The sequence below is a fragment of the Bombina bombina genome, chromosome 4 (assembly GCF_027579735.1).
Source record: "Bombina bombina isolate aBomBom1 chromosome 4, aBomBom1.pri, whole genome shotgun sequence".
Classification (NCBI taxonomy): Eukaryota; Metazoa; Chordata; class Amphibia; order Anura; family Bombinatoridae; genus Bombina; species Bombina bombina.
The window spans coordinates 1,087,663,708-1,087,691,688 of NC_069502.1; the positions used below are offsets into that span (position 1 = coordinate 1,087,663,708).

The 27,981-nt window shown below is 39.9% G+C and overlaps 1 protein-coding gene across 1 annotated transcript in view; it reads right to left on the bottom strand.

Moving 5' to 3' along the window:
* The window catches only part of LOC128657839 (calmodulin-lysine N-methyltransferase), a 307,002-nt gene that overhangs the window by 29,406 nt on the left and 249,615 nt on the right, over window positions 1–27,981 (bottom strand). Inside the window, exon 7 of the mRNA XM_053712261.1 lies at window positions 6,433–6,564. Within this exon, the coding sequence (XP_053568236.1) occupies window positions 6,433–6,564 (132 nt within the window). The remainder of the gene's footprint in view (window positions 1–6,432; window positions 6,565–27,981) is intronic.

Genomic DNA, 27,981 nt, shown 5'->3' on the forward strand with positions numbered 1-27,981 from the left:
AAACATATAAAAAATACATTACAAAGTACAGTTACACTTATAAAAACACCGCCTAATAAAAATGATTTAAAAAAAAAAATATAGCATTAAAAAGTTATAAGGGCTCAAAGATATGAGAAATCGGGTGTAAGAAAAAAAAAGCAGGCAAAGGGATTTAACATTGAGATACATACATATACATGTCTAATGATGTTTATTTACAGTAGCTCACAAAAGTGAGTACACCCCTCACGTTTTTGTAAATATTTTATTATATCTTTTCATGTGACAACACTGAAGAAATGACACTTTGCTACAATGTAAAGTAGTGAGTGTACAGCCTGTATAACAGTGTAAATTTGCTGTCAACTCAAAATAACTCAACACAAAGCCATTAATGTCTAAACCGTTGGCAACAAAAGTGAGTACACCCCTAAGTGTAAATGTCCAAATTAGGCCCAATTAGCCATTTTTCCTCCCCGGTGTCATGTGACTCAGTGTTACAAGGTTTCAGGTGTGAATGGGGAGCAAGTGTGTTAAATTTGGTGTTATCGCTCTCACACTCTCTCATACTGGTCACTGGAAGTTCAAAATGGCACCTCATGGCAAAGAACTCTCTGAGGATCTGAACAAAAGGATTGTTGCCCTAAATAAAGATGGCATAGGCTATTAAAGAAAATTGCCAAGACCCTGAAACTGTGCTGCAACACGGTGAGCAAGACCATATAACGATTTCACAGAACAGGTTCCACATAGAACAGGCCTCGCCATGGTCGACCAAAGAAGTTGAGTGCACATGCTCAGCATCATATCCAGAGGTTGTCTTTAGGAAATAGACATATGAGTGCTGCCAGCATTGCTGCAGAGGTTGAAGGTGTGGGGGGTCAGCCTGTCAGTGTTCAGACCATACACCACACACTGCATCAAATTGGTCTGCATGGCTGTAGTCCCAGAAGGAAGCCTCTTCTAAAGATGATGCACAAGAAAGCCCAAAAACAGTTTGCTGAAGACAAGCAGACTAAGGACATGGATTACTGGAACCATGTCCTGTGGTCCGATGAGACCAAGAAAAACGTATTTGGTTCAGATAGTGTCAAACAAGTGTGTCTTGCCTACAGTCAGGCATGGTGGTGGGAGTGTCATGGTCTGGGCCTGGATGAGTGCTGCTGGCACTGGGGAGCTACAGTTCATTGAGGGAACCATGAATGCCAAAATGTACTGTGACATAATGAAGCAGAGCATGATACCCTCCCTTTGGAGACTGGGCCGCAGGGCAGTATTCCAACATGATAATGACCCGAAACACACCTCCAAGACGACCACTGCCTTGCTAAAGCAGCTGATGGTAAAAGTGAAAAGCCAATCGGAATCTAAGGGACACCATCTTGGATGATGTCACTTAAAGAGATATTCATTCCGAAGAAGACGTCATTTGAAGAGGATGCTCCGTGCCGCATGTCTTGAAGATGGAGCTGCTCAGCGTCGGAAGGATGAAGATAGAAGATGCCGTCTGGATGAAGACTTCTGCCCGTCTGGAGGACCACTTCTGCCTGTCTGGAGGACCACTGCTGCCGGCTTCCTTGAGGACATCTTGCCGCTTGGATGAAGACTTCTCCCGGTAAGTGAATCTTCGGGGGTTAGTGTTAGGATTTTTTAAGGGTGTATTAGATGGGTTTATTTTTTAGGTTAGGAGTTTGGGCAGCAATAGAGCTAAATGAGATAAATGCCCATCCAAATGCCCTTTTCAGGGCAATGGGGAGCTTAGGTTTTTTTAAGTTAGGCTTTTATTTGGGGGGGGGGGTTGATTGTGTTGGTGGTGGGTTTTACTGTTGGGGGGTGTTTGTATTTTTTTTACAGGAAAAAGAGCTGATTTCTTTGGGGCAATGCCCCGCAAAAGGCCCTTTTAAGGGCTATTGGTAGTTTAGTTTAGGCTAGGTTTTTTTTTATTTAGGGGGGGCTATTTTTTGATAGGGCTATTAGATGAGGTGTAATTAGTTTAAAGATCTGGAATTTGTTTTTTTATTTTCTGTAATTTAGTGTTTGTTTTATTTTGTGATTTAGCTAATTAAATTTATTTAATTGTATTTAATGTAGGGAATTTATTTAATTATTGTGTAAGGTTAGGTGTTATTGTAACTTAGGTTAGGTTTTATTTTACAGGTAAATTTGTATTTATTATAGCTAGATAGTTATTAAATAGTTAATAACTATTTAGTAACTATTGTACCTAGTTAAAATAAATACAAACGTGCCTGTAAAATAAAAATAAACCCTAAGCTAGCTACAATGTAACTATTAGGTAGGTATTTAGTTTTAAATAGGAATAATTTAGGTAATGATAGTAATTTTATGTAGATATATTTAAATTATATTTAAATTAGGGGGTGTTAGGGTTAGACTTAGGTTTAGGGGTTAATAATTGTAGGTAGTGGCGACGTTGGGAACGGCAGATTAGGGGTTAATAATATTTAACTAGTGTTTGCGATGCGGGAGTGCGGTGGGTTTAGGGGTTAATATGTTTATTATAGTGGCGGAGACGTTGGTGGCGGCAGATTAGGGGTTAATAAGTGTAGGTAGGTTGCGGCAACATTGGGGCGGGAGATTAGGGGTTAATAAATATAATGTAGGTGTCAGCGATGTTGGGTAAAGCAGATTAAGGGTTAATAAGTATAATGTAGGCGACGGTGTCAGGAGCGGCAGATTAGGGGTTAATAAGAATAAGGTAGGTGTCGGCGATGTTGGGAGCGGCAGATTAGGGGTTAATAAGTGTAAGATTAAGGGTGTTTAGACTCTGGGTTCATGTTAGGGTGTTAGGTGTAAACATAAAATGTGTTTCCCCATAGGAATCAATGGGGCTGTGTTACTGAGTTTTACGCTGCTTTTTGGCAGGTGTTAAGACTTTTTCTCAGCTGGCTCTCCCCATTGATGTGTATGGGGAAATTGTGCACAAGCTTGTACAACCAGCTCACTGCTGACTTAAGCAGCACTGTTATTGGAGTGCGGTGTGGAGCACAATTTTGCTCTACGCTCACTTCTTACCTTTTAACGCCGGGTTTGTAAAAACCTGCAATACCAGCGCTGCATGTAAGTGAGCGGTGAGAAAAAACTGCACGGTAGCACCGCACAGCTCATAAGAAAAAATTGTAATCTGGCCGTAACAGTTTAGATTAACTATATTAAAAATACCGGCCCTAAAGCAGGAAAACAATGCAACAAAAGTCAGTGCACCTTTCATTAATGAGATTAAAATCTTTTATTTTTTTCAATACTTTGCATGTCCACCTATATTTTTAATGACAGACTCAATCCTCCTTGGCATGGAGGAAACCAGTGTCGTACAAATTTCTGGAGAGATGTTCTGCCCTTCTTCAGAGATAATTTTTTTCAGCTGCTGGAGAGTTGTGTTGCTCTACCATAATCTTTAAAATACCCCAAAGGTGTTCTACTGGATTCAAGTCAGGTGACATACTTGGCCAGGTCATAGTTTTCAGTTGTTTCTCCTTTAGAAACTCCTTTTTGATTTTGGCAGTGTGCTTTGGATCGTTATCATGCTGGAATATTCATCCTCTGACAAACTTCTGGAGACTGGGAGTCATCTTGTCAGCCAGTATTTTGGTATATTGCTGGCATTCATGGTGCCATCTATAAATGTCATCTGCAGTCATGCAGCCCCATATCATCACACTCCCACCTCCATGATTCACTGTTGGGACTATGCATTCACTGTAATAATCCTGACCAGGTTTATACCAAACCTGCTGCACCCCATCTGAGCCAAAAAATTGTATCTTGGTCTTGGCCATCTTACCAAATAATGTGCTCCCAGTATTCATCAGGCTTTTCATGTTGTTTAGCAAAGTTTAATCTTGCATTTTTTGGCCGAAGAGCAAGCAAGGGTTTTTCCCTTGGATGCTGTCCATAGAAGTTGATATTATGCATTGTCCTTAGCACTGTCTGAGCTGTCACAGAAACTCCAATTTCTATCGATAATCCTTGAGCCAAATCTGAAGCACTTGCCTGTTGCCTGTTTTTCAGGGCTAGATTCTGCAAGCAGCACACTGTCCGTGGCGTCATTTTAGGAGGACAGCCACTGCGGCTCTGATTTTTGGCACTGTATATCGATCTATACCTCCTGATCACTGCTGCAACTGCGTTTTGACTGATTTTTAGTTAGTCACCAATCTTCCTGTATCCTTTTCCATCTTTGTGAAGTCTCACAATCAGAATTTTCAATTCCTCTGGCAATTCTTTTCCATTTGGAGACATGATGCAAACTTGCAGATAGATACTGCCCATTGGTAAAAAAAAAATAGACTGTTCTGGTAACTATGCTCATGCAATTAGGCTACTTGAAAATCATAGGTGTACTTAATTTTGTTTCAGTGATCTAACTTGTGTGCCAGTGACCACAGTTGTATTCAATTTTGTTTCATTAAGTTTCTACTTTGGGGCTTGTATTTTCAATATAATCTTTCTAAAGTATTTGGTTTTGATTGTTTATAATAGGAAATACTCTGCTTGTCAACTTAGAAATAAAACAATTATTGAGAGGTGATAATTTATTTTGAATAATTTGATATTTAACTTAAATATCAAATTATTCAAAATAAATAATTTAAGTGATATTGCCCAGGGGTGTACTCACTTCTGTTGTATACTGTATATAAATACATATACATCTTTAAACATGTATATGTACCTATCTCTATATTAAAGCCCTTTGCAGCCCTTTTTTTATAACACCTGAGGCCTCATATCTTTGAGCCATTATAACGTTTGAATGAAATATTTTTTTAAATAATTTTTATCAGACAGTGTTATTATGAGTGTAACTGTACTTTTTATGTTTTTTGTGCAACTTTTTGTCTTGCATAAACACATTTGCTTTCAACGTGAAATATGCACACTACTTTCGTCGCACACATAAAGACAGCCATATACCCCTTATCGCTTGCTCGCAACAGTTAATGCGCCACTTGTAATCTAGACCTAAAATTGAAATTGTCTTTCGCACAATGGAAAACTCTTATTCCTACATTATTCTAGATCTCTAATTTATGGAAGATCTAGCAAAATTTAGAAAAACAGAATCAATGGAAATGCCAAAATTCAAAAGGTATCTATTATGGAAAGCAAACCCCTCCCTGGCCTTCATAGTTCATTAACATACATTTAGACAAAGCCAATATACTAGGTCATGTTTCAACATATAATATACAGTATAGTCAGTATTTTATTTCATTCAGTAATAGCACTATTAAAAACAAAATTTTGAACCAAGATCAGCATTGCTGGGTGCAGATTTCATTTGTATAATGGTTTTGCTATCTAATAATTGTTCTGTAACCCATAAAGAAAACTAACCAGGAAGCAAATTAACACTCTGATCTGACAGAACAAACTGTGAAGAAAATCTTTGACTATAGACACAAAATATTTTTTTTTTTAATATGTTTAAAATTTTAGTAGTGTCAGATGCTAAAATTCTCTGATATCGGAGGCTCTTAGCTTGTTATTCACTGAACTGCAATAGCTATTAGCAATTGTTAACGGCCATTAACTTTAAAGGCTTTTATGAATTGTACATAGCTACTGAGGTTCAGTGAATAACCCCCTTAGGTGTTGAAAAAGGTTTGCATAAACTTAAGATTATCATTAAAGAAGCAGGGGATAAGACTGTGAAAATGTTTATATTTCATGTTATGTTACTCTATGTTCAGAAAGAGTAAAAAGCCAATAAATATTAGCTTTTTTCAATAAATGCTATGCATTTTAAAAATATAGGTTTCGTAAAAAGTTTCCCATGCAACACTGTTCTCAGTATTATGCTTTAGTATATACCTATAAATAATGACTGGAGTACTCCTGATAGCAGTGGCTTTATGTAAGCAAGCTTAGAAATCACAGATAAGTGCTTTTGACCTAAATCGTGTAGCGCCTCGATTTGACATATAACCTCACAGCTGTGAAATTCTGTATGAGATTTAGCAGTTTGAATCTGCCAAGTGACCCCAGTCATAAAGCCACTAGAGATAAGGATTTATGGTATGATATGACACAATTAGACATTAGCCTTTTATTTGTTTCAGCAAATTTTTGCATTTAGATTAGCTTAACGTTTAAGTTGTTTTTGTTTCATGCAAAAGCTAATGCTTGTTTACTTGCGGTTTAAATGTGTCTTACATAATACATCACATAAATAATACTGTTATGAACAGGAAGATTATTTTTACTATGGAAACTAATAGAAGATTCCTCTGTTAAATCCTGCTAGACATATGGAGATAAAAGATGGTTTTACCTCACAAAATAATCACATATAAAATATGCTGTTTAGAAGCGGCACACCTAAGGACTGCTTTAATCAAATGTTTGTTACCTGCCAAAAGGACTATGATCTCTTCAAAATGCAATGTGGATTAAAGTATTATCTGTCACAAGCAGAGAACTAACCTTGGAGTGGAAGTTGGAAATGTGTTCATCATAATTTTCATGTCTTTGGATAAAAAAACCAGAAGACTCTGCTAGATTGCAGAACTGGTTTAAAGTGTTCCCTCTTGGTGGAGCAAAAACCATTGCTTTTCCCTGAAGAGAAATAAAAAAAGTGAGAAAACATTTCAAAACAGAATACAACTTTTGACAAATATTCACAAAATTAAGATTAAAGTGACATTCTAATGCAATAAAAGTGCTTTACTGACCCCAACATTACAAGTCAGGTACTGCTGATAATGCGTGGCATGTTATTTTACACTGGGCCTCACACAAACAATAACGCTTAATCGGGTACTACAAGTTATTGCATAAAATGTTTCACTAAAGCATTATTAAATGTATTGTAAAACATTAGTAGCTCACGCATTGTGCTTGTATTACAAACACTCATTTAAATGTCACTCGTGCACAATCCGAAAACATAAAAGCATTTAAAGGGACAGTAAACATCTCAAAATTAGCATAAATAAAAGCCTGAAAGGACTGCTCCTCTATCAGTCGCACACTGAATTTTGAATGCGAGGTACTCCTTTTATATATGGGTACTCTTGCATTCCTATTGGCTGATTCTCATGTTCACATTTTCATATAAAAGGGGTACCTCGCATTCAAAATAACATAAACAGGATCGTCTGTGATTAAGATCTGAAGATGGATGAAGACAGCCGCCGCAATGAAGATAAGAAGATGGACCACCGCCAGGATGATGATAAGAAGATCGCCGACAGATGAAGATGGAGCGCTGAGTTTAGTGTTAGGATTTTTTTTTTCATGGGCAGTAAAAGAGCTAAATACCCAGCCAAATGCCCTTTTCAGGGCACTTTTTAGAGAAGGTTTTTTAATAGCTTTTTTTTGTCGGCTGGGTTTTTTATTAATGGGGTTTTAGAATAGGCATACCTTTTTATTTTTGGTAATTTGTTTATTTTTTTGTAATGTTAGTTTTTTATTTTTATTTTAAGTAATATTGGGGGGGGGGGTTATTTTAAGTAATGTTAGGGTTTTTTATTTTAAGTAATCTTAGTGTTAATTTTTTTTAAAGGCAAGGTTAGTTTTTTTATACATTTTTGTATTTGTTAATTTTTCAGATAAGTTTTTATTTTTTTTAAGGTAGTTAGTTTTTTTTATAGGTAAGGTTATTTTATTTTGGGGTAACTTAGGGGGTGTTAGGTTAGGGAGTTTAGATGTTAGTGGGTTTCCTTGCTTTGGGTGTGTGAAAGTTTAGGGGTTAATAGTGTAGAGGTTTAGTTTGTGGTTGGCGGTTTAGGGGGTTAGTGTAGTGTGGACTTTGCGGTGGACTATGTGGCAGTTTAGGGGTTATTGGAGTAGGGGTCTTATGACAATTTCGGTTAGCATGCGAGTATGTTTTTCCCCCCACTTTTCTCTCTCCATTGAAGTCAATGGGAAAGTAAGTTAACGCAATCGCGATATTCTAAGTTCTCCTCTTTGTGCAAGTCGGGTTAGCGCTCAAGTGATAACCATTTACTTTCAATGTGTAATATGAGTGCTTAGAACATAAGTCATGCGGTTTTAGTGTGCAAGCGGGAGCCCACTATCGGTTAACAAGTTTGAGACAAAATGATGAATAATTTATTGTTAAGTAGAGAGGATTCCTGGAAAAGATGGGGTGCATATTTATTGAACTCCAAAGAGTATAGAGGACTGAAATCTAAACCACTCCTTTAAAAAAAAAATGGCAGCATAGATAACTCAAATATAGAGATGACATCATAATACTATATTATAAAAGGCCAAGTGTGTTTGTCTGAAGCTGTCATGCGCAGTACAGACAGCACGAGGACAAACACACCTGGCATTTGAGTCCCTGCTGGTGATCTGTGCCCCGGCAGAAGTAGGCGTGGCCGGGCGTGAGCGGGGAGCATGGCCGGATGTGAAGGGGCGTGGCTAGGCGTGAATGGCCTGAAGGGGGCGTGGCCTGACATGAAGGGGACGTGGCCGGGCGCGGTCGCACGATGGAAGATGGGATAGAGAGATAGAGAGAGGGGAGAGAGATAGAAAGGGGGGAGAAAGAGAGGGGGAGAGAGACAGCAAAAGACAGGGGGGAGAAAGAGAGGGGGAGAGAGACAGCAAAAGACAGGAGGGAGAGAGACCGTAAAAGAGAGGGGGGAGAGAGACAGCAAAAGAGAGAAGGGGAAAGAGACAGCAAAAGAGAGGGGGAAAAGAGACAGCAAAAGAAAGGGGGAGAGAGACAGCAAAAGAGAGAGGGGGAGAGAGACAGCAAAAGAGAGGGGGGATAGAGACAGCAAAAGAGAGAAGGGGAAAGAGACAGCAAAAGAGAGGGGGGAGAGACAGCAAAAGAGAGGGGGAGAGAGACAGCAAAAGAGAGGGGGAGAGAGACAGCAAAAGAGAGGGGGGAAGAGAGAGCGCAAAAGAGGGGGGAGAGAGAGAGCGCAAAAGAGAGGGGGGAAGAGTGCAAAAGAGAGGGGGGAGAGAGAGCGCAAAAGAGAGGGGGGAAGAGAGAGCGCAAAAGAGGGGGGAAGAGAGAGCGCAAAAGAGGGGGGAGAGAGAGAACGCAAAAGAGAGGGGGGAAGAGTGCAAAAGAGAGGGGGGAGAGAGAGCACAAAAGAGAGGGGGGAGAGAGCTCAAAAGAGATGGGTGGAGAGAGAGCGCAAAAGAGAGGGGTGGAGAGAGAGCGCAAAAGAGAGGGGGGTGAGAGAGCGCAAAAGAGAGAGGGAGAGAGAGAGCTCAAAAGAGAGGGGGGAGAGAGAAAGCTCAAAAGAAAGGGGGAGAGAGAGAGCAAAAGTGAGGGGGAGGGAGAGAGCGCAAGAGGTGGGACCGCTGTACTGCAAAAAATGGCCCGTGTGAACGGGCTTTAGGACTAGTTAGGATATAAACCACCAGATGGAACAAAAAACGCTTGGGAAAGTTCAGGGGAACTAGGAAACTGACTAACAGAAAAATGACTACCATAAAACTTTACAAGTAGCATACAACTTTTTATCAGCCCAGGCAGTATTAGGACATAACGCACAAAGCTTGTCAGACACTTCAGAAATCCCTACATGAGTAGATTCAGTAGCAGAAGGTTTAGCCATAGTCTCATAAATAAATATGAATGGCCCAAGATTAAAAAAAATAAAAAATAAATACTTTTTTATTCAGGCAATCCCTTTTTTTTTCTTTTCAAAAGAGCTTTATTGAATAAAACAGATTACAGAAAAATAATGCATCATAGAATACATACATTTGTATTGCAAGTACATGGTTACAACTGATACCTATGAAAGAAGGATATGCCTACAGGTTGCAGTCACTCCAGGCAGTCCACAGTCTTAATTCCGGTCTCTGCAAACCTGTTTGTCTTGCTGTTAATATCTATAGGGGATGGCTCAGGGAAAGCCATCCGTCCTTATGTACATATTCAGTGCTAAACTCATCAACAAAGCTCAACATTTTTCAAGAGATTTTACATGTTATCCTGTCGTTGTACATTATCATCATGGTAACATAGCAAGGAGGTAAGGAACAACAGGGGTGAAAGCTTAGTTAAAAGAAAGAAATTTGTCCTCAATAATGAAGGGCAAGGATACAGTACATTATTAGCTTCAGGTACAATTGAAAGGTTTTGGCATGGTTACAATTTGCCAATTTTTATTTATTCAATTTTCCATATTCACACAACTAGCGGGGGTGAGAGAGGGGAAAAAAAAGGAGGGGAGGAAAAGAGCGTGAAAGAAGAAGAATAGGGGAAAAGGATCTATGCGGAGAGAAGGAGCAAAAAGCTAGGTACAGGTCTCATTTTGCTTCAGCTCATCCCTAACAGATAGTGCCTCCCCTCACCTAGGACCCTCCCACATCTGGAGCATAATCTTGTGTGTGTCCAGTTTAGCTATTTGGGCATAATGATATCTTTCAAGTGTCAGGAGATTCTGTATTTTTTGTTTCCAGTCTATGAGTGTGGGGGTTTAGGACTACTTCCAATGCAGTGGGATCAGGTTTTTCACGCCAATTAACATCAGCAGCAGGAGGAATTTTTAATCGGGTCTCGGAGTTTAAAGGGAAGGTAAAAGAGTAGGGTCTCAGAGTTTTTGGAATATCCAAAACTAAAATTCCCTGCATCCCTTCCCGAAAATGAGGACCAATAGTTATCCAATAGGGGGCAATCCCACCATACAGGGAGTGCAGAATTATTAGGCAAATGAGTATTTTGACCACATCATCCTCTTTATGCATGTTGTCTTACTCCAAGCTGTATAGGCTTGAAAGCCTACTGCCAATTAAGCATATTAGGTGATGTGCATCTCTGTAATGAGAAGGGGTGTGGTCTAATGACAGCAACACCCTATATCAGGTGTGCATAATTATTAGGCAACTTCCTTTCCTTTGGCAAAATGGGTCAAAAGAAGGAATTGACAGGCTCAGAAAAGTCAAAAATAGTGAGATATCTTGCAGAGGGATGCAGCACTCTTAAAATTGCAAAGCTTCTGAAGCGTGATCATCGAACAATCAAGCGTTTCATTCAAAATAGTCAACAGGGTCGCAAGAAGCGTGTGGAAAAACCAAGGCGCAAAATAACTGCCCATGAACTGAGAAAAGTCAAGCGTGCAGCTGCCAAGATGCCACTTGCCACCAGTTTGGCCATATTTCAGAGCTGCAACATCACTGGAGTGCCCAAAAGCACAAGGTGTGCAATACTCAGAGACATGGCCAAGGTAAGAAAGGCTGAAAGACGACCACCACTGAACAAGACACACAAGCTGAAACGTCAAGACTGGGCCAAGAAATATCTCAAGACTGATTTTTAAGGTTTTATGGACTGATGAAATGAGAGTGAGTCTTGATGGGCCAGATGGATGGGCCCGTGGCTGGATTGGTAAAGGGCAGAGAGCTCCAGTCCGACTCAGACGCCAGCAAGGTGGAGGTGGAGTACTGGTTTGGGCTGGTATCATCAAAGATGAGCTTGTGGGGACTTTTCGGGTTGAGGATGGAGTCAAGCTCAACTCCCAGTCCTACTGCCAGTTTCTGGAAGACACCTTCTTCAAGCAGTGGTACAGGAAGAAGTCTGCATCCTTCAAGAAAAACATGATTTTCATGCAGGACAATGCTCCATCACACGCGTCCAAGTACTCCACAGTGTGGCTGGCAAGAAAGGGTATAAAAGAAGAAAATCTAATGACATGGCCTTCTTGTTCACCTGATCTGAACCCCATTGAGAACCTGTGGTCCATCATCAAATGTGAGATTTACAAGGAGGGAAAACAGTACACCTCTCTGAACAGTGTCTGGGAGGCTGTGGTTGCTGTTGCACGCAATGTTGATGGTGAACAGATCAAAACACTGACAGAATCCATGTATGGCAGGCTTTTGAGTGTCCTTGCAAAGAAAGGTGGCTATATTGGTCACTGATTTGTTTTTGTTTTGTTTTTGAATGTCAGAAATGTATATTTGTGAATGTTGAGATGTTATATTGGTTTCACTGGTAAAAATAAATAATTGAAATGGGTATATATTTGTTTTTTGTTAAGTTGCCTAATAATTATGCACAGTAATAGTCACCTGCACACACAGATATCCCCCTAAAATAGCTATAACTAAAAACAAACTAAAAACTACTTCCAAAACTATTCAGCTTTGATATTAATGAGTTTTTTGGGTTCATTGAGAACATGGTTGTTGTTCAATAATAAAATTAATCCTCAAAAATACAACTTGCCTAATAATTCTGTACTCCCTGTATATGGACCATGGAGCCCAGCTCTCCGCAACCCCTCCAGCATCTATCCGAGGTATTTGGGTATATAGTTTTAAGACGCAATGGTGTAAGATACCAACAGCTCATGTGTTTATATTGGGTCTCCTATATGTGCTCACCCTGTCGAACGCCAGGCAATCCCTTTTTACTGGGCTTTAGAAATCACCTGTGCAGACTTATCCATCATGTAAGAAGGTGGGAAACAAGCAGCTCTAGTGTTAATAAAACAAACTCAATATGTGCAGAAAAGCAACGGCACTTATAGTCAATGTGATAGTGGTAAGCCTGCAAAGTAATGTGCTAAAGTGCTATTTAAGTAATGCAGACACCTCTAGCACAAATGGGACTTTTGGCAATGAAACTGGCACAGACAAGCGCAAATACAAGCAAACTCATCCACCCTTGTCCAACATGGCAGTGCCCATATTATAGGACTTCAACTATAAAGCAGAGGAAAAGACCAATAAACTCCCCTACTTACAGAAAAAAAAAACAATGGGAGTCCGAAACCATCCTGCAATGGGAAAGCATGCCTGTGAAACCAGATTTAATCACCAAACATCAAGTCAGTTGGCCAGGAAGAGGAGTAGCAGATCTGTCCATTCTGTCCATAGACAGAATTAAGAATGAGGTACAGTAAGTTAGAACAGGTTAAATAGGAGGAGACATGTTCTATCCGCCACCTTTTTTAAAGTACCTGGGGAGAGCAAAGATATAAAAAGTCATAATTTGCATAAATAAAAAGAGAGACATGCTCAACCTGGGAACCAGCAAGAACATAATAGCTTGTTCTATAGCTAGTTACCACCCAATCAGCCAATCGGAATTGAAGGGACACCATCTTGGATGACGTCATTTAAAGGAACCTTCATTCGTCGGTTAGTCGTCGGCCAGGAAGGATGCTCCGCGTCGGATGTCTTCAAGATGGAGCCGCTCCTCGTCGGATGGAAGAAGATAGAAGATGCCGCTTGGATGAAGACTTCTGCCCGGCTGGAGGACCTCTTCTGCCCGGATCGGATGAAGACTTCTGCCCGGCTGGGTGAACACGGCTCAAGGTAGGGTGGTCTTCAAGGGGTTAGTGTTAGGTTTTTTAAGGGGGGATTGGGTAGGTTTTAGAGTAAGGTTGGGTGTGTGGGTGGTTTTAATGTTGGGGGGGGCTGTATTTCTTTTATACAGGTAAAAGAGCTAATTACTTTGGGGCAATGCCCCGCAAAAAGCCCTTTTAAGAGCTATTTGTAATTTAGTATAGGGTAGGGAATTTTATTATTTTGGGGGGCTTTTTTATTTTATTAGGGGGCTTAGATTAGGTGTAATTAGTTTAAACTTCTTGTAATTTTTTTATTTTCTGTAATTTAGTGTTTGTTTTTTTGTATTATAGTTTATTTTATTTTATTGTATTTAATTTTAGGTAATTGTAGTTGATTAATTTAATTTATTTAATGATAGTGTAGTGTTAGGTGTAATTCTAACTTAGGTTAGGATTTATTTTTGTCAGGACTAGCCCTTTAAGCAGTCCCCTCCTACAAATTCTTCATAAGCCGTGCGCACCTGCACTCAGGTGCTTAGTATTTTGTTTGCAACCTAACAAAGAGTTGAACCTTAAGCTGAGCTCCAATTCTCTACAGTTATTATTCTACAGTTTCCTATTACTACATAGTCTCTGAAGATTCCTAACACAGGATTACCACCTTGACCTCCTCAGAGGATTATTTTCTACTTCAGCGTGTTTCAATTTGTACACGCTCTCAACTCACTACGCACAGTGGACTACAAACTCGCAGCACCTGTCAGCTCTTGCTTGCATTCAGAGCGCAACTTCCACGCTGCACCTGTCTCCGCCAGGACATTGCTATCAGCACAAACCTCTGGTATCCAGACACGCTCACAACATTTGGGACACAAATCATACAGTTGGCACCTCGTTTGTTTTCACAACTCCAAAGAATTCCCCTGAACTGGATTAGCAACATCGGGCAGCGTAGACCTGTCACGCCCACACTTGTGACGTAACTGTTTGTTCCGAACACAGAGAGCTGCAGACCGCAGAGGTTCCTGATAGCGCACTAACGGTACAATCTTTACCTATTGTTAATAAGAAGAACTTTTACACTTAAACACTGCATTTACCACGCTGTGCCAGAGACTTATCTGAGATCCTCTCTCATTCCCAAGAGATTCTGTTTAGTGTTGCACATAGCAGTACTGAAACTTACTGTCTATTCAGAAAAGATTTATCAACTCACAATGGTAATACTGTTGCCTTTCCACAATACTGGTAACAAATTCCTAAGTGATACAAACCATCTCTATTCTCATAACATACAATCACAATTAATTCCGCAACTGAGACCAATAAAGACATTAGACCTAGGGGATTTACGCATCCCTCACATAATACTAAGCCCTAAAATGGATCCAGCGGAATTACCGCAGATTGTTTACAACCTTTCACAGAAGGTTGACCAGCTCTCCCAGGGACTAAGAGAGCTCCAGCTAGAGAACCAAACCCTCCGTGGCATACTTAAAGATACCATCACTCATAGGGGTTCTATCTCAGAATTATCCCCGGAACCCCAGGTTTCCTTACCAGAAACATTTGCTGGTAATAGGAAACAGTACCGACAGTTTAAAAACGCTTGCAATTTGCTCTTTACCCTCAAACCCAAGACTTATAGTACAGACAGAATTAGAGTTCTCACTATTGTCTCATTTCTCAGGGGTGAGCCTCGTGTCTGGGCCGACACGTGTTATGAGAATAACGACCCCATTCTGTCATCACTACAAACCTTTTTCACTAGTATGGATGATTTATATCAGGACACGGACGTCCAACTCACCGCTGAGTCTAAAATGAGGGCTCTTAAGCAAGGCAGCAGAGCCGTAGAAGATTATATCACAGAATTCAAACAATACAGTTCAGATTCCCAGTGGAACGCCGTTTCGCTACAAAACCAATTCAGGCTAGGGCTGTCCGATCAGATCAAGGATGAGCTTGCAAGAAGGGAGATGCCCGATAGTCTCGAGTCCATGATCAAACTCGTCATACAAATAGACAGGAGGTTGAGGGAGAGGAAACTTGAACGTTCCTATGCTGCCTCACCAACCACAGCAGCCACCTCCTACTCTCACCCTATTCCTCCACAGAAAACTACTGAGGAACCCATGGACCTAGGTATCATCAGAGGGCCAATATCAACTCAAGAAAGAACACGGAGAAGAAACCTGCAGCTTTGCATGTATTGTGCCAGCCCAACCCATACCGTTAAGGACTGTCCTGTGCTTATCAAGTCTAAGAGAAGTAAGTCACTTGTTTTTACAATACATTCTACAATCAGCTATAATCCTATTTACTGTCGTGTTCCTTTGTCTCTACAGTGGCAGCAGCAGAAAATCAACATTGAAGCAATTGTTGACTCCGGTGCCAGTGGCTGTTATATTGATTTAAATATTGTTAAAACTAATAAAATTCCATATGAGTGCAAGCAAAAACCTGTCTTTATTAGAGTCATAGACGGTACACCTATTAAAACTGGTCCAATTCTTCACCACACTAAACCTCTTATGGTACGGACTCCAACAGGTCATACTGAATATCTAGTGTTTGATATATTGCCTTCCCCTCTCTTTCCAGTTGTTTTAGGACTGTCATGGTTACAGTTGCATCAACCCACCATAAATTGGAAGGATTTACAGGTCTCTCTCAAATCCGCCTTCTGCCAATCTACCTGCTATTCTCCCCACATTTGTCTAGTACAACAATCGACCGACTTAAATAGCCTGCCTGCTGCTTATTCCGACTATTCTGATGTTTTTAGTAAGAAACATGCTGAAACACTTCCTCCCCACAGACAGTACGACTGTCCTATTGAGCTACAACCAGGAGCAACAATTCCTTTCGGACGCTTATATCCACTCAGCACACCAGAACTCGATCATTTAAAAGAGTACATCGACGAGAACCTAAAAAAGGGCTTCATATGTCCGTCAACATCACCAGCTGGGGCCAGGATTTTTTTTGTCCGCAACAAGGATATGTCTCTCAGACCTATCATTGATTACCGCAAACTTAATAAGAAGACCATCAAGAATCGCTACCCACTGCCCCTCATTCCAGAGCTGATTGAGAGAGTTCATCAAGCAACCATCTTCACAAAGCTCGATCTCCGTGGGGCGTATAACCTGGTGCGGATTAGGAAGGGTGACGAGTGGTTAACCGCCTTCAGGACCAGATACGGGCATTTTGAGTATCTGGTTATGCCCTTCGGGCTGTGTAACGCCCCCGGAACTTTCCAGCACTTCGTGAATGACATTTTCAGGGATTTGTTAGACACTTGTATGATCATATATCTGGACGATATTCTCATATATTCTAACAATCCACAAGACCATATTCAATATATACGCCTTGTTCTGGACAGACTCAGGAAACACCATCTTTATGCGAAGCTCGAGAAGTGTATTTTCCACACCACCAAATTGTCTTTTCTCGGTTACCACATCAGTCCACAAGGGATCAAGATGGAAGATACAAAGGTTACTGCAGTAACTGAGTGGAAACAGCCTCAGAATAGGAAACAACTCCAACAATTCCTAGGATTTTCTAACTATTATAGAAAGTTCATAAGGAACTTCTCTCAAATAGTCAAACCTCTGACACGTCTAACTGGTACCAATAAATCTTTCATTTGGAATGAAGATGCCAACAAGGCTTTTGAACTCCTAAAGAAACGATTCACAACAGCCCCCATTCTACACTATCCAGACCCCAACTTACCCTATATCCTAGAAGTCAATTCCTCCGATTATGGGATCGGTGCTGTTCTCTCCCAACGACTCACAGACTCTTCACCCATACATCCAATAGCTTTTTACTCTAAAGCATTGTCCCCTGCTGAGACCCACTATCCTATAGGAGAGAAGGAACTATTGGCGATAAGAAGATCGCTAGAACATTGGAGACACCTTCTAGAAGGCACTACATTACCCATCCAGATCATAACAGACCATAAAAACTTAGAATACTTACAAGAAAGTAAAACCCTTTCATCTCGCCAAGCTCGCTGGTGCCTTTACTTCACCCGATTTAACTTTACCATCACTTATAGATCAGCAAAACTGAATGGCAAGGCTGATGCTCTTTCTCGTAAAGACACCGACTACAGAACTCCATCTGAAGTACAACATATTATTCCTCCGGAAAGGTTCATAGGTCTCTCAAGCACCTTCTCCTGCACCTTAAAGACTTCTAAGATTGACAAGGACTGTATCTCAAAACATAATTTACAGAAAAGCCAGGACGGTCTATACTACCAAGATACAAAATTATACGTTCCTCCATCTCTACAGCAAGAAATTTTACATCATAACCATGACATTCCAACTGCTGGACATCAGGGCATACAACGCACTCTTGAAAAGATCTCTAAGCACTACTGGTGGCCACACATGAAGAAGACTATAACCGAATACGTCCAGAGTTGTGCTGTGTGTGCATCATCTAAAACTCAGACTACTCAACCTTATGGTTACCTCATGCCTGTTCAAATCTCATAGAGACCCTGGCAACATGTAGGGTTAGACTTCATCGTCGATCTCCCAAGATCTAACAATAACAACACGATCCTCGTCGCTGTAGACCTTTTCAGTAAGATGGCACATTTTATACCTTTCTGAAAACTACCTACTTCTGCGGAGACAGCCCGGCTATTCATTCAACATATTATCAGATTACATGGTATTCCTCCAATTCTCACCTCGGACCGAGGAACACAGTTCACCTCCAGGTTCTGGAGACAACTTTGTGATCAATTACACATCACCCATCGTTATAGCACTTCCTTCCACCCACAAACGAATGGACAGACTGAACGGGTTAATCAATGGTTGGAGCAATACATCCGCTGTTTCTGCACACAACATCAAGACAACTGGTCAGACCTACTTCCCTAAGCAGAATATGCTTACAATGATTCAGTTAACTCCAGCACTAACATGACCCCTTTCTATGCTAACTACGGGTTCCACCCATCATTCACTTTCTCTGCACACTCAGTTTCTCCCTCACCACTAGTTGACGAGTATACTAACAACCTTAAAGAGACCTTCTCAACTCTTCATCGAAACATCAAACAAGCTCAAGATACTCAGAGCCGTTACTATAATCTCAGATGCCGTCCAACACCTGAATATAAGGTCGGTGATTTCGTCTGGCTCTCGACAAAGAACCTCCGCCTACAAATTCCTTCTAAGAAATTGGGTAAACTTTTCATCGGTCCTTTCCCAATCCTTGTCTCTTGATCTTCCACCTTCCCTACGTGTTCATCTCAGCTTTCATGTCTCCTTGTTAAAACCAGCAGGTTATTTGAGGGACACTAATCCAGTCCTACCACCCGATCCTATTCAAACTTTGTCGGATGAATTTGAAGTACAGAAACTACTTGATTCACGATTCCATAATGGCCTCCTGGAATATCTGGTACGTTGGAAGGGTTACTCAGATGAGGAAGATTCATGGGAACCCTCCACCAACCTCCATGCACCCAGGCTAGTAAACCTTTTTCATAGACGTTACCCCGATAGGCCATGACCGCAAGTGCAGGGACCACTTGCTTGAAGAGGGGGTGATGTCAGGACTAGCCCTTTAAGCAGTCCCCTCCTACAAAGTCTTCATAAGCCGTGCGCACCTGCACTCAGGTGCTTAGTATTTTGTTTGCAACCTAACAAAGAGTTGAACCTTAAGCTGAGCTCCAATTCTCTACAGTTATTATTCTTCAGTTTCCTATTACTACATAGTCTCTGAAGATTCCTAACACAGGATTACCACCTTGACCTCCTCAGAGGATTATTTTCTACTTCAGTGTGTTTCATTTTGTACACGCTCTCAACTCACTACGCACAGTGGACTACAAACTCGCAGCACCTGTCAGCTCTCGCTTGCATTCAGAGCGCAACTTCCACGCTGCACCTGTCTCAGCCAGGACATTGCTATCAGCACAAACCTCTGGTATCCAGACACGCTCACAACATTTGGGACACAAATCATACAGTTGGCACCTCGTTTGTTTTCACAACTCCAAAGAATTCCCCTGAACTGGATTAGCAACATCGGGCAGCGTAGACCTGTCACGCCCACACTTGTGACGTAACTGTTTGTTCCGAACACAGAGAGCTGCAGACCACAGAGGTTCCTGATAGCGCACTAACGGTACAATCTTTACCTATTGTTAATAAGAAGAACTTTTACACTTAAACACTGCATTTACCACGCTGTGCCAGAGACTTATCTGAGATCCTCTCTCATTCCCAAGAGATTCTGTTTAGTGTTGCACATAGCAGTACTGAAACTTACTGTCTATTCAGAAAAGATTTATCAACTCACAATGGTAATACTGTTGCCTTTCCACAATACTGGTAACAAATTCCTAAGTGATACAAACCATCTCTATTCTCATAACAATCACAATTAATTCCGCAACTGAGACCAATAAAGACATTAGACCTAGGGGATTTACGCATCCCTCACAATTTTACAGGTAAATTTGTAGTTATTTTAACTAGGTAGCTATTAAATAGTTATTAACTATTTAATTGCTGTTGTACCTAGTTAAAATAAATACAAACTTGCCTGTAAAATAAAAATAAATCCTAAAATAGTTACAATGTAATTATTAATTATATTGTAGCTAACTTAGGGTTTTAGTTTATATGTAAGTATTTAGTTTTAAATAGGAATAATTTAGTTAATAATAGTAATATTATTTAGATTTATTTAAATAATATTTAAGTCAGGGGGGGTGTTAGGGTTAGGGTTAGACTTAGGTTTAGGGGTTAATAACGTTATTATAGTGGCGGCGACGTTGGCGGCGGCAGATTATGGGTTAATACATTTAATAGGCTTTTTGGGCTATGGCGGTTTAGGGGTTAATAGAGCTTATTAGTTATTGCGGTGGGGGATTGCGGTTGACAGGTAGAAATTGCGCATGCATTAGGTGTTAGTTTATTTTTGCAGGCATTTTCAGGAGTTACGGTGCTCCCATACTCAGCGCAAGGCTTGCTACGGCTGCCTTTTATGGCGAGGTAAAAATGGAGTAAGATTTCTCCATTTTCGCCACGTAAGGCCTTGCGCTGGATATTGGATACCGATTTACGACGCGGTCCCATGTTAGCCTATGGGAGTAAATATTGCGAGCAACGGGTGAAATATACGGGCGTAACTTGTATGCTACGCCGTATATGTAGTACCAGAATCGCGTAAAATCTGGGGCGGCTTTTGCGGGCGACGCTCAATATGTAATGGAGGCCATAGATGGTGGCCTAATATTGAGCTTTTAGGAGTGCGTTGTATGACCCTACCTTACCACCCATGCCCTACATCAAGGCTACTGAAAGATAAAAGATAAAAAGCCACTCATAAACCACAGAATAATCAGACATTTTAATACATTGGAAAGGCATCAAATTTGAAAAGAAAAAAAAATGCAAAAATCTGCCTAAAGCCATATTGTATTTTTGATGCACTGGAACAGACCCCATACTTCGCAACAAGCGCTAGGTATTGATATCAAATTAAGTGCATACGAACTAGTAAACATAACAAGGATTCATAGGGAATTGTAGAAGTGCAAAAAGGGCATTGATAGGAACAATATTTTAGTGAAAAAAAATAAACAATCAGCAACATTTCACAGAGAGAAGGAGCAATACATATAATAGTGGTAGAAAGCAGCAGATTGAAAATGTAACCTCAAATACATAACAACATCTTTTATTTTATAGCCTAAAGCTGAAGCTGAACTCAGTGTCCCCTTGGAATGGTTGCACAGGTGGTGCACATTGCTGTGTATTAAAAACTCAAAGTCAATCCATGAAGATCAGCAGTGATCTGTAGCATAAGGACAAATACACTCACAATCAATTCATGGAGAACAGCAGGGATATATTTTAGCAGCACATTGCAGCATACTGAAGGTATAACCACCAGCATGTCTTTCATCTCAAAGTTAAAGTGAAAACCTGTGTTCTATCAGAACTGCATTCCAGGTGGTGCAAATTGTGAAAACAAATCAGGCATCGCATAGCCCTTTCACAGCATACACCACTTCTGCTAGAATTCCTTTCCTGTATACCTGCGGCTGTTCTGCAGGTTGGATCAAAACCTCTAAGTACCACCCTTATGTGACTGTAGTATTTGTTTAAACTGAAATAAAAAAAATATATTTATTTAGCTTCAAAGGGAAGTCATTTAAAGGCCTTAAATACATCCCTGATAGGATACAAGTGTGACGAGTACGTGCTTTTGCTTTTATTAAAAAAAAAATTTGCAGTATAATAAATAGAATGCACTTAAAGAGAAACTTCTTCATGATTATAAATAAGAATGCATAATGATTAAAAAGTATCCTAGTTAAGAAAGGCACAGCTCTTCAATGCTGAGACCAGGGGAGGAACTACAGGGGGTGCAGAGGGCGCAACTGCGACCGGGCCCCCGAGGGTGGGGGCCCAGCTTAAAAAAAAAAAAAAAATGTTTTTCTCTCTCAATAAAAATCGTTGACTTGCCACTGCCTGCACTGATATCATGAAAGTGTGATTTGCTGCTGCACTAGTGTCTCTGTCTCTGACTACAGGGGTTAGTGTTTCTGTTTTACCCATTGGTGTTTATGTGTGTATGTATGTGACTGTGTGTGTATTTATGCATGTGTGTGTGTGTGTATGTATGTATGTGACTGTGTGTGTTTTTATGCATGTGTGTGTGTGTGTATGTGACTGTGTGTGTATTTATGCATGTATGTGTGTGTGTATGTATGTATGTGAATGTGTGTGTATTTATGCATGTATGTGTGTGTGTGTATGTATGTATGTGACTGTGTGTGTATTTATGCATGTATGTGTGTGTGTGTGTATGTATGTATGTGACTGTGTGTGTATTTATGCATGTATGTGTGTGTGTGTGTGTATGTATGTATGTGACTGTGTGTGTATTTATGCATGTATGTGTGTGTGTATGTATGTATGTGAATGTGTGTGTATTTATGCATGTGTGTATGTATGTATGTGACTGTGTGTGTATTTATGCATGTGTGTGTGTATGTATGTATGTGACTGTGTGTGTATTTATGCATGTATGTGTGTGTGTATGTATGTATGTGACTGTGTGTGTATTTATGCATGTATGTGTATGTATGTGACTGTGTGTGTATTTATGCATGTGTGTGTGTGTGTGTTTGTGGAAACAGCAAATTACAGACCTTGTTACTACAGCATAGGGGTGCGGGGGTGAACAGTGTCACTATACAGTACCACTATATACAGTACGGGGGACTGGACCATGTCACAGACTACTGTGGTCACTTTATAAAGTACTGGGGCGGTAGGGTTAGGCCAGCCATCTCACCGGCAGATTACAGACTGTGTCACTAACTCACTATATACAGTACTGGTGGGTTAAACAGTGTCACTATATACAGTAATAGGCAGTCAGACCATCTCACAGACTGTGGGCACAGGGTACCTCCTTTTGCAGACATGTAATCTGATTCCCATTTTTTTCTGTGTTAAATGTTTAAAATAATAATAATAAAAGATATGTATCAAATTCACATTTTTTGTGGGGGGGGGTTGGTGGGGGGGCCCTTCTTAGATTCATGCACCTGGGCCCTGTGGTTTCTAGTTACGCCTCTGGCTGAGACTATAGAATTGTCATTCACTAGACTGGACTTTTGGGATTTGGCTATTTGCTAGATATTTCTCCTCTCTGAACCTGTTGCTTTGAATATACAAGAAAGAGCTATGTGTTGTTTAGGTGTGTCTCATTCTGCCATACCCAGCTGAATGCCAAGTGTGTTGTACAGCTGCCTAGATGACCAGTAAAAGACTAAGTAATAACTTAAGCAGTATGTATTTATTTTTCTATTGTTCAAGGTTTTACTTTACATCGCTGCTAAATACACTCAAACTGGAATCAACTGCCATTGCATTGGAGTTGTTGTTAGATTAGGGTGTATTAAGGGACACACGCCCATACTGTAGAATGAATAATATATACATTAATATATATACTGTATATATATGTCTTTATGTCTCCCATTTAGATAATAACCTGATCACAGGAGAAGAGAAGGCAAATAAATCTAACTTGAAAATAGAAAATTGCTTGTTCAATGCCACAAGAGCATATTTGTTAAGGATTGTGTGGTTCTAACAAAGATCCTTTCTCTCTCAAAACATAGGTAAGCAACAAAAACTTCCTTCCTTTCTCCCTGACATGTGAGTGCCATACAAACTGATAACCTTAGTGCCAAATGTCTAGGTAGGGTTGCCACCTCAGCCATGTATTCCTGGACACTTTTGAGTTACACATGCTGCAGGTTATGCAGCGAGAAATATGAATAGAGCTGTCCAGAAACACAATACATGTTACTTCCAGCACACCCTGCAGCATGTGTAATTCATAAGTGCCAAGGAAAACCTGGCTGAGGAAGCACCCTATGTCTAGGGCTGTCATGTCTCTCATTCAGAAATGGATTGCCTGCTATTTTTTTGGTTTGGACTGAACTTTCATGGCACAACCAGACTGGTCAACTTACCCTGTCCTGCCTGTGCTTCTGCTGTTACTGGATTAATTCTATTTTGTTAATGTTTCTTTAAGAATTCAGTTCTCTCTGTATTTTTTTTTACTGAACTGTAAGTTATGCTGCTGTGTTTCCTTATATCTACCTGTGTAACCTACCTGCTTATTACCTGCTTATTACAAATTAGTCACCACCTGATTTTTTTTTTTTTTTAAACAATTGCTTATCTTTATCAACGACAGCTCCACAGACCTGTGAACTGATATTCTCAGTTTACAGGTCTGTGATGGACTCTGCAGTTCACTTATATCTGCTATATTGCTGAACACATTGCCTGGATTATCTTCAAACTTTAGTATCATTTATGTTAATGCAACACAACAGCTCCTCTATACTTTGCCACTTGCAACACCTTCCTGAACTCTGCAGACCCCTACTCATAGCCTGAATAAATATATATAAATATATCTATATAAAAATCAATGTATATATTAATAATTCTACAGTATGGGCGTGTGTCCCTTAATACAAATTTAAAAGCAAATGTGTACATCACAATATGACAATTGACTCTTTACTAATTGACTCTTTACTAATTAAGGCTTTCTAAACCTCCTTGTATTTTGTTTACAGCATGTAGCTTTATAGAAGCAATTAGAGGGACAGAAAAGTATTTTATTATTGCATTACCACTTGCATATAATCCTTTAGAAAAACTCAAATGATTTATCTACAAAAATCCCACATTAGACGTTAATGGCGATTTTCTGTTTAAAATAGATAGAAACGTTTTTTTTCCTAAAGGATTGTGATTGACCCCAATGTATTTAACCCCTGTAAGAGTATTAAACACCTAGATAAGCAGAACAGCAATGCACTACTGGGAGCTAGCTGGCAAGATGTATACGTGTATAGCTACTAGCTACCAATCACCAGCAAACTCTCCCTGAAACATTGTTGCTCCTGAGCCTGTCTGCATATGTTTTTCAAAAAAGGATAACTAATGAATGAAGTAAATTTGATAAAAGTAAATCTGGAGAGAATCCGGAGTATGTTTAAATTTTAATATTACCCTAATAAAAATCAAAATATGTTGTTTTCAGTGCACTGTGCCTTAAAATCTGTTATTTTCATATGCATCGGGTAATTAGTGTTTTGAGTATTTTTATGAAAGCTCACCATGTTGTATTTGCGAGTGAGAACTGTTTAGATATTACGCTGGGATTTGAGAGACAATTTCATGCACGCCCATGGAACGCCTTTGCTCAGCTCATTTTACGGTATAAAAACAATTACGCTTTGTATTTTGTACTTCTAAGTACAAATTTCTATTTGTTTTTTGCACATCCAGTAAACTTAAATTTTGATTTATGCTGTGCATAGTAAATATGATTTATTCCACTGTAATTTACCTACCAATTTTAAATTTTTTAATAAAATATGATTTTTGGTGAACAATTTTGATTGAACCTTAAGAATATAAATTTTCCCTGTGTATTTTTGTGTGCAAATGGTTCAATTATTCATTTTGTCTTATTTTTAAATTACGATTTTAATTGTGCACTTTTGTAATGTATGCATCTCCTTCCCATACGAAAAAGCAAAGTATACCCCTTAGCAAGACACCCTATTTTAAATGGACAGTACACATCAATATTCATATAACTTCATGTAATAGACACTACTATAAAGAAAAATATGCACAGATAGTGATCTAAAAATTCAGTATAAAACCTTTTAAAAACTTACTTAGGGGGGCGGAGCCTGGAGGAGCTGGGTAATGGACGCTTAAGTGCCTAGCTCCATGCAGTATAGCAGAGTAAAGGTGATGACATAGTGAAATAGGCATCTATATTGTATCGCTAGGGATAACACTGGAGCCTTAACAGCTGTGCAACATTTCGGTAGCTCTGGAGAGGCAATAAAGATGGCATTGGAGAAGTGACTGGAGAGGCCTACAGACAAGCAAGATGGACGCCATTCCTCTAGCCCCATGTGGTGCAGCTGAAGGAGAGCTGTAAGATTCACGCTGTGGCAAAAAGAGGTAGGAGAAAGACCTCACTCATACTCCGGAGACTAATAGACTGGCATCCGCAGGTGATGTGAGGACATAGTGGACGTTAGACTTAGCAGGGCACAGAATAATGGGTCACGGCAGCCCCTAAGCTATGGCCTAGTGAGTATACCTCACGTGCATAATCAGTCAGGAAAATAGGTACCGCATGGGATAAATAAGAAGCCGGGTAGCCAAATATGAACTGAAAGTGGCCCACCATGTCAAGCTGACAGAATAAGAGACTGTGAGAGATGGAATCCTAAAAAGTCAAATTAGCTGGAAACTGCTGTGCAGAATAAGGGCCTTTAACATTAATATAAATATATTGCCTACAAAACCATAATCTACAGGATGTGCTGATGATATTAGCAAATGAACTTCAGTGTATTTACAATACCACTTGAGAGCATAAAGGAAACAACAACACTGGGATCATAAAAGGTTTGCCTGACGAGCCCTATATACTTGTGTCCTCCCATACTATATATCTGTGGGGGAAGTGGGACTGAGGGCTCTGCTAGGAGGTGTTCTATCTTCTACCATATCAACACTTGCTCTGACTTTTGATACAAAGTAATAGAGACACACAGAAAGTATCACTCAGGAGGGAAGAGGCAGATTATAATAATGGCGGCTAAAAAGAACACAAAAGCTACAATACTAAACAAACAGTCGGCCGCCACTCTTTTTTTAAACCCTTAAAGGGCGATAAACCCCCAGATCCACAAACACATATATATCAGATGAGGATGAAGACCCTGCTGCAATCACAAAAGCTGACCTAGAGCATTTGGTCTCAAAGCAAGACATCAAAACAAATTTTGAGAAACCACTAGAAAAGATGGAAACATTACAGAAAACTGTGACAAGCAGTCTATCAGATCTCAAACAGGAAGTAGTAGACCTGGGAACGAGAGTGAACTCCTTAGAATAAAGTGGGGACTCTATGGTCGAAGGAATAAATGCCATGACGAACCAAGTCTCTGCAACATGTCGCTGCAACATACGATTAAAGGAAGTTCCCGAATCTGTAAACCCCAAGGAATTAACTGCATATCTACTCCATCTCTTCCAAAACATTACAGGAACAATGGGAGATGAGAAGTTCCAGATATAGAGAGCACATCGGGCTCTCAGGCCTAAGCCTAAGGGGGAAGAACCCCCAAGGGATGTAATAATCAAGATGCTTAGATACCAAGAAAAAGAAGAAATCCTAGCTGCAGCAAGGAAAAATCCTACATTTAAGTATCAAGGGAACGTTATTCAGTTCTACCAGGATTTATGTCTGAGAACAATGGCTACCTTCTGAGAGCTAAGTAACGTTGACTGTCAGGTTTGCTCTCTAGAGTTAGCATAAAGGAAAGTTAATATTTGTGATGATATACCATTGCAAAGATCCACAGTTTATTTTTGAATCTCATAAGATTGAGATAATTTAGATTTTAGTTAAGAAACGAGAATACTTTGTAAACAATATATAAGAATCGCCATAGAAACTACACTAACTATTGGTTGTTACGAAACGGCACTTTTGTCTAAAATGTTGCTTTGTCCCAAAAGGATAAAAAAAGTTGTTGCCAATTATCATTGTTGTTATTTATTGTTTTTTTTTAATCCAGGTACTACTTACTACGTGTATAACTGTAAACCTGGTGAGAGGGATTGGAGAGTGGGAGGCAAAGATTTTGCAAGGCATTGAAAGAAGCACTCATTATAACTATTCACATACTATTCAAGGAAATATTAGTGCAAAGGGAAAGAGGAGAGATAGGCAGATAGGAACTGATGGCGAATAACTTAAAATAAATTGCCCACAATGTAAGGGGTCTCAATACAGATAATAAAAGGCGTACCGCCATGACACAATATCTAAAGCTAAAAGCCAATGTCATTTTCCTACAGGAGATGCATTTTGTAGCCCAGGCAATACCGAAGTATAAATATTAAAAATATTAGCCCCTAATCTGGTCTCCTCCAGAACCCAGGCATGTGTCTGGTCGGAACACTCACTTGTTTTCTTAGAACTCTCAGGTATACTGAATTTCCAGAGACATAGATCCCGGGCATATGACCCAACACTACTTAGGAATCCCGAGATTTATGAGAGAATGATAAAAGCACCCCAAGAATATTGGGAGATAAATGTAGGCTCCACTAGGATTCCATTGGTAACT